Source organism: Lethenteron reissneri, chromosome 23 (genome assembly GCF_015708825.2).
Source record: "Lethenteron reissneri isolate LAM-NWPU_2019-01 chromosome 23, ASM1570882v1, whole genome shotgun sequence".
In the NCBI taxonomy this organism is placed as follows: Eukaryota; Metazoa; Chordata; class Hyperoartia; order Petromyzontiformes; family Petromyzontidae; genus Lethenteron; species Lethenteron reissneri.
This window is the reverse complement of record NC_083801.1, coordinates 2,407,243-2,420,564: the sequence shown is the minus strand read 5'-3', so window position 1 is coordinate 2,420,564 and position 13,322 is coordinate 2,407,243. Positions and strand designations below refer to the sequence as shown.

The following is a 13,322-nucleotide window of genomic DNA, read 5'->3' as shown; positions in this document are numbered from 1 at the left end:
CTCTCGCACCCGGACTGTCGACACCCGTCACTGGGCGAGCCGGGGCGGGCCCTTGTGACGGGCCCGCCGCGAGAACGCGCGCCAAAACGCGCAGACTTTTGTGAGGTCGGCCGTTGGGGGGCCCTTGCGGAAGAAGGGGGGGGAGTCCGGAGTGCATGTATATATGTTGGTTTTGCGGAATGGGGTATTTATTCAGGGGGGATGCGTCGGGTTGTTTTTTCTGTTTCCTGTTGTTATTGTTGTTCTTGTTAAAATTACGCAAGGCACACACGGTTTTGGGGGGGGGATGCACCTTTATTGTGATTTTGTTGCAGTCGGGGACGGCTGCGAGCTGTACAGGGGGGGGTGATGTAGAGGTGTAATTGTGTAGATGTATGGGCACGGATGGCTAACAAACACAAGGGGCGTGGTTAGGGCCGTACACAGAGGAGGTGTTCACACCGACGTCCGCACCTGCATCCCCCACGGGCCCCTCCCGGGTCCGAGTGCTATAAAAGGTGGTGAGCCGGAGGGCTCGAGGTCGAGTATTAGCTTTAACCAGCGAAGAGTGAAGACCAGCTAGAATAGGCCCCGGAGCTCCCCAGGCTCGCTGTCCTTGTCAGGGCCGACCAACGCAAGCCGGTGGCGTGGCCCCGAGAGCCCAGACTGACGTTCTTATAAGAGCCGGTCTGGAGACTCAGGGTGCCGGGATCCCAGCTTGACCAGGGCTGGGATAGGTAGCCTCCCCTAGCTCCGTAGTGGAGGACTCGGGCGTAGGTTAGCGGGGTTAGACGTTGTGTCTCCCTGTTAGACGAGTGAAGGGGACGATACCCCTTCTAGTGCTGGGTGTACCCGTTACTGTACACAAGTTGGTGTTAATAAATAAGTGTGCCTCTGACCCCGTCGTCCAAGCCTCTTGCAACTTACTACACTATTACCAATACCCCAATAATCCCTCCTATATTGCTCGTATGAAATAAATAACGCTGTTAGGAACGCATTTCCATATATGCAATGGTATAATGACCCCATTTATCGCCGATTCTATTTGCGCTCACTTCTCCAGGAACGCATCTTGAATGTTAAACGAGGTCTGCCTGTATTTGTGTAATTTAATATTATTCACCTTTCGACATCCCTTACATCTGCAGCTCATTAAATGGAATGTAAAACCAGTATTTATGTGCATCGCATTAGCAATGGAATAAAATGGTCCTGCTATCCACAGTTGAATGAAAACGGGCACAGTATTTGACAAATGGAGATGGTTCTAACTGGTAAGGTACGTTTTATCGTTGCTGTTGTGGACAAGATGAAGTAGCCCAGGCATAAAGCTTCCCCCACTGCACCTCATACAGTGACATGAACCAGACGTTTACTGACATTACTCACGGATAAGATGGTCATAACGGGCAGGCTTCATCTTTTCCCTGGTGTTATCGGCAAGGTGACGTAGCGGGGGGCGCGGTGGCGAGATGTTCACTACCTCGCCGAGTATACAGGAAGTAGTAGGTTCGATCCCGACTGACGCCTGCTTTATATTTGGAGTTTGCATGTCTCCCCGTGGTCGTGTGGATTGTTCTCCTCCAGGTCCTCCGGTTTTTTTCCTCTACAATTAGAAACACGTCTTTAGAGTGTGTCTGCTATAAATGTCAACGTAATAATCTACTTCGTTGAGCTATCAGTTGTGGCCAGGTCGCTTTCGAAAAAAGAGCTATATAGCTCAATGGGTTTTACGTGGTAAAATAAAAATAATAGTTTAGTTTTAGTGTGTTTAACTTTGGGAGTCATCGTTTGTGCGGAGGTCTCATATCCTTCAACTCTGCAAAACCTTCCACCTCCATCTGTGCGGCAGCTGCATCTCACATTTTCTCGCCTCCTTTTGCTGCTGAGACACATGCATTCATCATATCTTGATTCTACCACTGCATGTTTCATGTAAGCCCTCCCCAAAAGAAATGTTTTCCTCTGCTTTTTAATTGGTGGTATGCTAACGTCATTATCCCCAAAAATAATGCTAATTCAGTCTTAATGTTGTTTTTATCATAGCCAAGAGGATAAACTGCTGTTTGTGTTTAGTTTGTTGTCCTTCCCCGCATCTGTGATTAGCACGGTTGGCTGCGTACGGTGCGAAAGAAGCTCTACATGCAAACAAGATTGTCCATGCATCATCTACACCAGAGGTTCTCGGCCGGGTGTCGGCGGACCTCTGGGGGCACGTGGGGTGATTTATACTCGTGTGAAATTATCTCATACATGAGAGTCATTGGTGAACAATCATGTATGAATCTGCCAATATTTAAATAGCTATAATAACATGTAAAACTATATGGTAACCTATAACGATATAAAGACCTTTCTACACTCATTGATCCTAAACAATGTGATTTACTAGAGCAGCCAGCGAGTGCGAACAAGTTACGTCATGCATGCAGAGTGTCCGCTGAATTTTTTTTATTCGCTTGCAGTTACTAGCTCGTTAGGATACCTCACAAAATGGATAATCGATAAAAAATATTTATGTTAATCATGCAAATATTTATTGATCAGAACCATGTTTGCTCAGGCAAGGGGGGGGGGGGTAACTCGGTTTAAACAAATTTCAACAAGGAGTGTACAGTCGCCAAAACAAAGTTTGAAAACCACTCGGCTACACCATCTCTCCATATATCTGACACAAGATGTTAACTAAAGACCGTAAACGGTGCTGTTTTCTATCGAGCGTGATTGGTAGGGGCTGACTAATGGGCCATTCTCGCCAACAACTCGTCAAATCTGTGGGAATTTGCTAAAGAATGGTGTATGCTGGTAAGTGGATGTCAGAAATCGTCCCTTTCCCAAGCGAAGGTCGTTAATGTGTACCAGTTTCACAACCCTGAACGGCAGATTTTATTTTTAGCTTGGACACAGAAAAAAAAAGCACAAACTTCCGTGAATACTGGGATCTTTTATTTTGCAGCATCAAATTACTATATTTTAAAGACTATTTCCACTGTAACAATCAAATTGAACTTGCAAAAAAACATCACAAGTTTGTCTTTATAAAAAAGCATTTGAAACGAATGTAACAGCATGGCAATAAAAGCGAGAACAACATTAACGTTATGTGCAGGAAAAGCAAAGTGAATTGAAAAACAATGACTTCTGGCAATTGGCATTAGATTCAAAGAGTATATTCATTGAACAATTAAGCATGTTTAGTTTAATAACTTTGCAACATTTTAGATGTATTTTACTGTACTTCACATAGTGAATGCGAACAATTAGCGCAGTTACAATTTTGCATTTAAGAAGCAAGCACTTTCTGCAGGGCGTTTAACGTTAGATTCCATATGTTAATGTGTTGGTGAGCACTTCCCAGCTCACTCAATGGCCACCAGCCTCCCAGCAGTCACGGCAGGGAGGGCGCGGCGCTGAGCCTTGATCTTCAGCTTCCCGTCGTCTCTCAGGCAGCAGCTCACGCTCTGCGGGTCCACGTCCTTGGGCAGCTGCATCGCTTCGTGGAACTCCTGGTAGCTATGGCTGTAGGCGCCGCTGCCTTCGCGCTTGACCTCGCGACGTCCGGCCACCACCAGCTTGTCTCCAGACACCTTCATGGCCAGCTCCTTTGGGGAGAAGCCCTGCACGTCCAGGGTCGCGATAAACCCGTCTCCCTGCTGCGGCTGAGCTTCGATCTGGAACGCGGCACTCACGGCCGGCTGCTGCTGCAGCGCAACTCTGGGGATGCCCGGAGCCCACGAGTGGCTGCTGAGCTGATCGACTCCACGGAAGATTTGCTCCATCCTCTCGATCTCGCTCTTCATGTTTTGCTCCAGCTGCTGGAAGAGGCTCTTGTCGTGGAGGTTCCAGACCGGCCAGCCTGGCCAGACGCTCTTCTCCATCACGTGCATTGGAGGGAAGTACACGTTCATGTCCATGATCGTTTACTTTGAAGGAAGTCTCCGAGCTGTAGAGGATTGCTCTGTCTTCTTGTCCGAGAGTGGTCTGCTCGCACAACTAGGGCAGCAATTATATAGCGCAGGTAATGCGAATAAGCGTAAGCCAGCATTTGCGGGAACATTCTCACTTCAAGGCTTTAGATGAGTCATGTACAGGCACGCCTTAGCGGGAATGAAGTCATTGTTTTTGGTGAATCAGATAGAAGCTTCTCCAGCTTTGGCGTCTCAAAGCATAGAATGCAGGCTGCATGTTCCGTTAACTTAGTAACATCTAACTTTGCAGTTTTCTACATGGTGTGTTTTGTTAGTCAAAAAAATGAGACGAGGAATAATTTGCTAGTTTATATCGAGTGAGCGTCAAGGAGTGAAGACATTAAGGATGAGTCCAGATTACCCATAATACACCAACCATTAATATCGTGTAATTTGCATCCAGTTGCAACAATGGCAATGCAGTGCATCTACTCTCATCTGTCATCTTATCCATGGCAGCGGATCCGCGATTATTGCTGTTGTCGTTGGTTTTGGTTTTACGTAATCGTGTTCCCCAACCTCTTGTCCATTCCCTAAGCACATTCGCTTCACATTGTCACAATCCAAGTTCGTGCCACTATCCAGCCCATTACGGGACTGCGAAATTAAAAGATGTGGCATTATCCCGGACAAACTCCACGAGCCTGACTTCATTTTTATATAGCCATGAAAAATATTTTAAAGAATGCTCAGAGTTTTAAAAAAGTTACACTGTTGAACATTATCTGCATTGTTCGAACTCTGAAAGTAACCTATTATCTTCAAAATTGCTTGAATTTATTAGAGTTAGTGTAGTTTTGCTATTCCTGCGTTGAAGGAGCTCAGACGAGTATTTTTACTACATGGTCCATAGTTTGGTTTTGCATGGCCATAATCGTACTGTGGCTTGTCTTTAATTTACCATTTGCATGTATGTTAGTTGAACTTAATTCTAGATTTTAAGTTTTCGTGACTGCAAGGATCCATACTCTTTGGTTCTTTCGGTAAAGTCACGTAGATGAAAAATAATGAGAATAAAAATAATACAATGAAAATAACTAAATTAAATCACGGCGTTTCGGAGACAACACAAGCTTCCGTCATCACCGTATGTAGCCAACCGTGTTAATCGGAGGTGTATGGAAAGAACTGGCATAATGACCCCTTTTTTATGAAGGAGATAATGCGCATCGGCCTGTTGACGTTTTGATGAGGTTGATGGTTACACCAATGTCTCCAAGAAGGAATCTCAAAGCCAGGAGGTGTGATGTTTGGGTTTCAAATGTGTTTATTTTGGACGCACGTGTTGTGCCACTGTTCACCAGCGTCATTCCAGATCTGGGTGACATTCTAGGATGGTGACAGCGCGAGGTACATTGTTGATGCCTCCGTTGATCGGTAGGCAGGTGGTTGTTGTTGTTCCTGGAAAGAAAACGTGTCAACTCCTTTGCAGTTTGCGCGATGTCTCTGCAGATATTTGGTGGCAGATTATTCGCCAGAACAGGGAGGCCAGGTGATTAGTGTCGGTTTCAGTGTTCCGGCGGTAACGATGTACATTGTGTTAATTAATTGTGCATCTGGCAGATTGCTGTTAAAAAGTATACTTACTCTCCCCAGACTGCCCTAAGTGCCCCCGGGCACCATCCAAACTTACATCCACGCCTTCTGAGACTGTCCCCCACCATCAGGACATTCGATGATAAAAATAACCGATCTGTACAACATGATGTGTGGCACCGTGGAACGACGTAGCATTGAATCCTCCCTCCTGGGTCTTAAACCCCAAGGTATCACCAGGCACCAATATACCCTTTTCCAAGCATCTAACATTTCGGTTAAAAAGACCATCATTAGCTCCAGGAATAATATCGGGGCCCCCTCTTTCGCGCTCTGGCACAACTCCCCTAGTCGCCATAGTAGCTTTAGAATACCTGAGTCTTAAACTGAGGAATAGGGAAGGGGAGTTGTCCCATATCTGGGGCCCCCTCATGAATGCCACTCCAGAGACCGTGAGTTTACTCGACTGAACTTGAAATGAGACTGACTCCCCTCCCTCCCGCCCCCTCTTTACCCTTTCCTTCCCCGAAGCAAAGGGGATCTGACGCACCACGTAACACACAACGCTACGGTCCTGCACGTCCCCGTTGGTTGTCTGTCCCAGCCGCCTATCCCGATATGCACCACTCACCTGTCGCGTGGTTGGATCAATACAAAATTATTATTTAAAAAAAATATACACACTAAAATTCAAATCCGCCAATACTAGACATCTGTGAAAAATGGCTTCATAAGCTCGTCGGATTCCTCCAATCGAAATAAAGATTCTGATTCTGAAAGTGGATTCCCAATCAATGCTCCACATTACCATGTTATTATAACAGATATTACGGTACTGCATGGAATACTACACTATTCTTTTTATGATGCAAATTATATGCGGATGATGTTCCGTTCATAATGGCGCACAAGCACAAATGACAACAAACTCCACATTCGGCCATAACATTGCTTTGCATGTAAAATAAATGTATAATGGGCCCGAAACGTTGCTTATTAGAGTTTGTTCATTCGGTAGAGCCATTGGCTGAAAAGTCTATCATTTTTTTCATTCAAGGCAGTGTTATCTATATATTTGAAATCGCAAATACAGGGAGGAACAATGTTCCACACTGCCCACCAGGGATTATTTAGCTGTCTGTCTGACTGTCTGTCTGTCGTGCATAAATAAATATATAATACACACAGCTCTTTGATTGGTGGAGACCTTACAAACAGCTCTTTGATTGGTGGAGACATACTGCCGGGTACGAAAAGGGGAGGTGCCTAAGGGAGGAGGGTCAGGGGAGGGGCCTAAGGAAGGGGGGAGTCAGGTAAACAGCTCTTTGATTGGTGGAGACCTACTGCCGGGTACGGAGAGGGGAGGTGCCTAAGGGAGGAGGGTCAGGGGAGGGGCCTAAGGAAGGGGGGAGTCAGGAGAGGGGCCTGAGGGGTGGGTTCAGGGGAGGGGCCTGAGGGGGGGGGTCAGCGGAGGGGCCTGAGGGAGGGGGGGTCAGGGGAGGGGCCTAAGGATATGGGGGGGGGGGGTGCTCAGGGGAGGGGCCTAACAGAAGGGGGGTCAGGGGAGGGGCCTAAGGGAAGGGGGGTCAGGGGAGGGGCCTGAGGATATGGGGGGGGGGGTGCTCAGGGGAGGGGCCTAAGGGAAAGGGGGTCATGGGAGGGGCCTAAGGGGGGAGGGGCCTAAGGGAGGGGGGGGGGCGATAGTTAAGGGGGCTGTCTGCCTGGCTACCTAAAGTCAAGTTATCTATATTCTTAAGTTTTTTCGGTAAAGTCACGTAGGTAAAAACATTCAAAAGTAAAATAAAATAAAAATCACGACGTTTCGGAGGCAACACAAGCTTCCGTCTTCAGGTGGTACCGTCACAGCCACGACGGCTGTATCAAGTAAATGAGAGATTGTAGGAGCTACCACTCCGTTTATATAATGGTCGGAGAAGGTGGGGGTGCAAGGGCCGCATACTTTTTATTAATATGGTAAGGTGAGGCTTAAGACTAAAAAATCATTGGAAAGATGTGATTAACCATGCAAAAAAGATTTAACTACACTTATTTGCCAATCTTATTTGACAGACAACCATCACAGTTGTACCATGCTTAGTGGTGGTCTCCCTGTTACAGGTTGAGTCACAAACCGCACCTCTCCATAACAAAGGCTCAGCCTTTGCTACAACTCGGTGGGCTCAGCCTTTGTTATGCAGTCTATTCTTAGTCTTAAGCCTCACCTTACCATATTAATAAAAAGTATGCGGCCCTTGCACCCCCACCTTCTCCGACCATTATATAAACGGAGTGGTAGCTCCTACAATCTCTCATTTACTTGATACAGTCGTCGTGGCTGTGACGGTACCACCTGAAGACGGAAGCTTGTGTTGCCTCCGATACGTCGTGATTTTTATTTTATTTTACTTTTAATGTTTTTACCTACGTGACTTTACCGAAAAAACCCAAGAATATGAATCATTGCAGTCACGAAAGCTTCAAATCTAGAGTCAAGTTATCTTTTATACATACAGGTAGGAACAACAGGTTCCACACTGCCGACCAGGGATTATTTGTCTGTCGTGCACGAATGCGCTGTCCAACCAAGTTCCTACCTGCCCACTCCGAAGGAACGTGTCTGTCTGTCTGTTTGTCTGTCTGTCTGTCTGTGTGTGTGTCTGTTTGTCTGTGTGTCGCCGGACCATACGCAGTTTCATTGGACGAAATGTGAGGGATTTGCGAGACGTGATTGGTCCGTTTGGTTTTCCACGGCGGTTGCCCCTGGCAACGGGTAGCAACGCATTCGCTGCGGGGTGGACGCCATTTTTAATTTCCGTTAAAAATATGCGCACGCATTAACACGCGACTCTGAGGTAAATTCATCAAAGTTTCACGTCCTCTTCACTCCCCCCCCCCCCACCCCAATGTGTGCTATTACTATTATATGGTCGGTAGATAATAAAATTATAGCGATTAGACAGTATTATTGTAGCGCGGGGGGGGGGGGGGGGGGGTTAACGGCCCCAGTACCCAGCCTCAGCCGGGTGGGCAATTTAGGCGAGGCCGGAGGCTCTGCACGGTACTAGGCCTCGACACCCCACCACACTATAGGCCGTACATATTACTGCACAGCGGTCGAGGAGATCGTGGCTGGGGGGGGCAGGGGTAGCAGCCCATCTGTGTATATATGTAAGGTTATTAAGAAATATATTTTTCACCCGGGCAACGCCGGGTACTTATGCTAGTTTTTCTATGAAATTATGCTCCACTGATGACACGTGTAATGGGTATGTAGAATACATTACCTTGGGGTGCTGCCCTCTGGTGTCAGGAGCAACCCCTTGGGTGTGCGAGCAGGGACAGTGGCAAGGGAGGGCACCCCGTTGGCGAGATGTTAACTACCTCGCCTGGTATACAGGAGGTAGAAGGTTCGATCTCGACCCTGACGCCTGCTGTCTATTTGGAGTTTGAATGTTCTCCCAGTGATCGCGTGGATTTTTCCCCCGGGTCCTCTGATTTTTCTCACAGGGCAGAAAAACCATTGTATTGTTACAGCTGCAAATCTGAATTTTAAGGATATGACAAAAACTTTATTTCAACATGTCTTTTTAAAAAATATATTGACGAAAGCCACAAATTATATTGAATGTGTACTGCATACAATATTAACAGTAAGAGCTCAAAGCAGGAACGTACATGTACAACTAAATAACTATATTCGAGTGTAAACAATACATTTCTTAAAATATTGTACTTATTGTTGCCCCGTAAAATGAAACATTCTGAATCTAATGAGTCGCATTGAAAATAACGTCCTGCGGCATGTTAAAATTACTATGCAGCGTTTGTTTGGACATAGCGGGTGTAAGAGAGTTGACCTCATCATTTGGGGATGTCGCGCTCACGCTGCGGTTTTACTGAATATTTTAATTTTTTTAAGTGCCATGGTTACCATGTGAAACCGCGTAGCAACATTTTTAGGGTTACATTTTTAAAAAGAAAATGTGTAGTTTTTTTAAACGCTCAGAAAGGACTTCATGGATGAATTTTAATTCAAATGTAAGTACATCTGAAAGATGAACTATAACACTATAGGAATTGAAGGGCATTTTATTATATAAAAAACCATTCGTCATTTTACATTGCCAAAAAACAGTTTAGTATTGTCAATAAATATTTAGATTCAGTTATAAATGTATACTATGTGAAAAATAGCAATGTATAACAGTAAAAAATACTTGAAGATAACATTCAGCATTATCTTATATTGCAATATATGAACGTGGTAATGGCAAATTAAAACGATGCAACACAATTTGACAATAATGAACAGCGATACACTTACTCCAATGGATTTGAATGTGAACACTGAAAACGTAAATGTTAGTAAACATATCGTGAATAGAAACCGATTTAACAAAATATCCGTACAATCAAAACATCAATGAAGCAGGCTGCTGGGATGGATGCTCCAGGCGCCACTCTACGCGTGAGTGGAGCCAGTGGACTGAGAGGCCGTGCCAGGAGTCGATGTCGCTGGCTGCTCAATGGCCACCACCCTCTCGGCCGCTGCAGGGAGGGCGCGGCGCTGAGCCTTGACCTTCAGCTTCCCGTCTTGGGTCAAGCAGCAGCTCACGCTCTGCGGGTCCACGTCCCTGGGCAGCTGCGTCTCCCTGTGGAACTCCTGGCAGCTGTGGCTGTAGCTGCCGCTGCTGACTTCTCCGCTCTTCACCTCGCGCCGTCCAGCCACCACCAGCTTGTCTCCAGCCACCTTCACGGCCAGGTCCTGTGGGGAGAAGTCCTGCACGTCCAGGGACGCGACAAACCCGTCTCCCTGCTCCCGTGGATCTTCAATCTGGAACCCACTGCTCACGGCCGGCTGCTGCAGCAGTGCGTCTCCGAGGCTGCCCGGAGCCCACGTGTGGCTGCTGAGCTGATCGACTCCACGGAAGATTCTCTCCATCCTCTCGATCTCGCTCCTCATGTCTCGCTGCAGCTGCAGGAAGAGACTTTCACCGCGGGGGTTCCAGACCGGCCAGCCTGGCCAGACGCTCCTCTCCATCACGTGCATCGCAGGGAGGTAAACACTCAGGGCCATGCTTGTTAGTTGATGTGTTTCACAGTGAGGCTCGCTTGAGCTATGAGCGCTGCTTCCTCCTCCGCCGATGTTCTGCCAGTGCAGCTACAGGAGCTGCTTTTATAGCCCTGGCAGTGCTGACGGGCAGATGCCAGGGGGAGCCAGAAGCGTCCAGAATGACGCAGCTGCTCCCAGGGGCTTCCCTCATCCACAGAAAATATGAGTGACTCGTGTCTCAGGTTGCAGTCTGCGACAAGTTCACTACAATAGCATCCAGATCACGCTGTCAACTTTAGCATTACGTATATTTTAATAATAACATTGTACAGAATTTATAGTTTGCATTAATAAAGTTAAAGTAAGACATTCGTTGGCTTTGCTCATCTCACTGTGTGCCTCAGTCTTTCCTGACAAGGCAGATGATGTCATTGTGCTATGTAAGCGAGCATGTAAGTGTCGGTTTGTATCACCCTTCAAAGTGTAGTAATTTAAAGTAAATATAGAAGAGCACATTACTCTCTTTTACATTCATTATATCACTGTGTAACGAAAACATGTTTTTTTTTCCTGGGTAGTAAGTGTTTCTTCCTAATTGCTTATTCCTCAAAAGTATAGAAAATGACTATTATTCCCCACAAACTTTGCAATACTGTGATAATGCACTGTTTTTGAGTTGTACGCCTTTTGGTGTCATCTGGTCCAACACCAATGGAGTCTAGGCTCTAAAGAAAGCTGTCTCGGGTGTGGACCAATCAACTTCAAGACATTGCATATCATTATCATCATCAGAGTTGTTTCTTTTTGTTTGCATTTTGACTACTTGTGTTGTGGTTATTGCAAACATGATGCCTTGTATAAAGGTGTCAGTTTTGTACCAGTTTAAAGGGTAAGACCTACTATATTTTGCCACTGGTAAAGGAGGTCTCATAGTGTAAAAAGTGTAGTATTGGAAGCGCAGCAGCTCCTCCAACCTCGTCTCCCATCGTTGCCTTGTAGGAATGCAGTACATACTACTGATGTTATAATACATTATTTTAGTAATTAAATAAGGTTTAATAATCTTATTTCATAATAATGTATGAATTATTATTATGAGTGCTATTGTAGAGGTGTAATTGTGTAGATGTATCAGCACGGATGGCTAACAAACACAAGGGGCATGGTTAGGGCCGTACACAGAGGAGGTGCTCACACCGACGTCCGCACCTGCATCCCCCACGGGCCCCTCCCAGGGTCCGAATGCTATAAAAGGTGGTGAGCCGGAGGGCTCGAGGTCGAGTATTAGCTTTAACCAGTGAAGAGTGAAGACCAGCTAGAATAGGCCCCGGAGCTCCCCTGGCTCGCTGTCCTTGTCAGGGCCGACCAGCGCAAGCCGGTGGCGTGGCCCCGAGAGCCCAGACTGACGTTCTTATAAGAGCCGGTCTGGAGACTCAGGGTGCCGGGATCCCAGCTTGACCAGGGCTGGGATAGGTAGCCTCCCCTAGCTCCGTAGTGGAGGACTCGGGCGTAGGTTAGCGGGGTTAGACGTTGTGTCTCCCTGTTAGACGAGTGAAGGGGACGATACCCCTTCAAGTGCTGGGTGTACCCGTTACTGTACACAAGTTGGTATTAATAAATAAGTGTGCCTCCGACCCCGTCGTCCAAGCCTCTTGCAACTTACTACATCTGGGGTCAGAAGTGATCGTGAAACAATGGACACACGAAGGACGACACGTACCAGGGAGTCAGAGATGGAGGACACCTCGGGCCGACTCGGCACCAGAGATGGCCGAGGTCGGATCCGAGCAGCCGGGGCCGAGTACACCCGCGCCGCTACGACAGGAAGGGTGGGATGCGTCGGCCGAGGGACTTCGGCTGGCTCACTCCCGCCTGGCGGAGCTGCTCTACGCTGCAGCCGCCACGTTGGAGGAGATCACGCGGCTGGGGGCTGGAGGGGCTGCACGGGACGACGATGGCATACCGACGCGCGGCGCCGTTTCACGCCATCCCGACGCGGCTCGCAGTCAAATTTCCCGCCATCGCTACAGTGGGTGCAGAGGGCGGGGCCGGCCCGCGTCAGGTGACCGCCGAGGGCCAAGCACAAGCCGTGACATCATCAACACCGGCCAGCGTGTCGACAACGGAGCGACCGGCGATGCCATACGCGCAGCCCGCCCACACTGTACAGAGCGCCGGGAACGACGGAGCGCGATCCGCAGCCACGGACGTCGCGTTACAGCAGCGACTGCTCCCTCTCAAAGAATTCATGGGCGCGGACGGGGACTGGGGCGGATTCAAGAGACGGTTCATCGCTCATCAGGAGATGGCGAACTGGACGGACGCCGAAGAACTACGTGCGCTGCCGGCGATGCTGGACAACGACGCCCTGGCTACCCTCACCTCGGCGCCTAAGGAAAAGCGCGCCACACTGCACTTGGCGCTGCAGCTGCTGTCCGCTGTCTACGGCCCGCCTTCGGACTGCAGGCAGCTGTTCCACGATCGTCATCGGGGCGCCAACGAATCGCCCCTGGCTTTCCGGACGGCTCTCCTGGCCCTGGCGAAGGCAGCTTTTCCGCGGATGGACAAGGAGGGAGTGAACGCTATGGTGGCAGAAAAGCTGTTGCTACTCGCGGACGAGCTGGATGTCGCCATCTTGGCTCAAGACAACACAGAGATGTCTTCCTTGCTGGTCGCGCGCCACATCCACGGGAGATTGCGGTCCCTGCGTCGCAAGGCCACCAAGGGGGTGGCCGGCCATGCCATGGCGGCTCCCGCCCTCCCATCGGAGGAGGTCTGCGGGG

At 48.2% G+C, this 13,322-nt stretch overlaps 2 protein-coding genes across 2 annotated transcripts; both read right to left on the bottom strand.

Annotated features, from left to right (window-relative positions):
- Positions 1 to 2,911: 2,911 nt before the first annotated feature.
- LOC133345845 (heat shock protein 30-like) lies at positions 2,912 to 3,983 on the bottom strand. Its single transcript, XM_061556866.1, has one exon. It carries the CDS (start codon positions 3,894 to 3,896, stop codon positions 3,342 to 3,344), a length of 555 nt encoding a protein of 184 aa, XP_061412850.1. The 5' UTR covers positions 3,897 to 3,983; the 3' UTR covers positions 2,912 to 3,341.
- Positions 3,984 to 9,559: 5,576 nt separating this feature from the next.
- LOC133345844 (heat shock protein beta-11-like) lies at positions 9,560 to 10,588 on the bottom strand. Its single transcript, XM_061556864.1, has one exon. The coding sequence runs from the start codon at positions 10,561 to 10,563 to the stop codon at positions 9,949 to 9,951; it is 615 nt and encodes a 204-aa protein (XP_061412848.1). The 5' UTR covers positions 10,564 to 10,588; the 3' UTR covers positions 9,560 to 9,948.
- Positions 10,589 to 13,322: the final 2,734 nt, after the last annotated feature.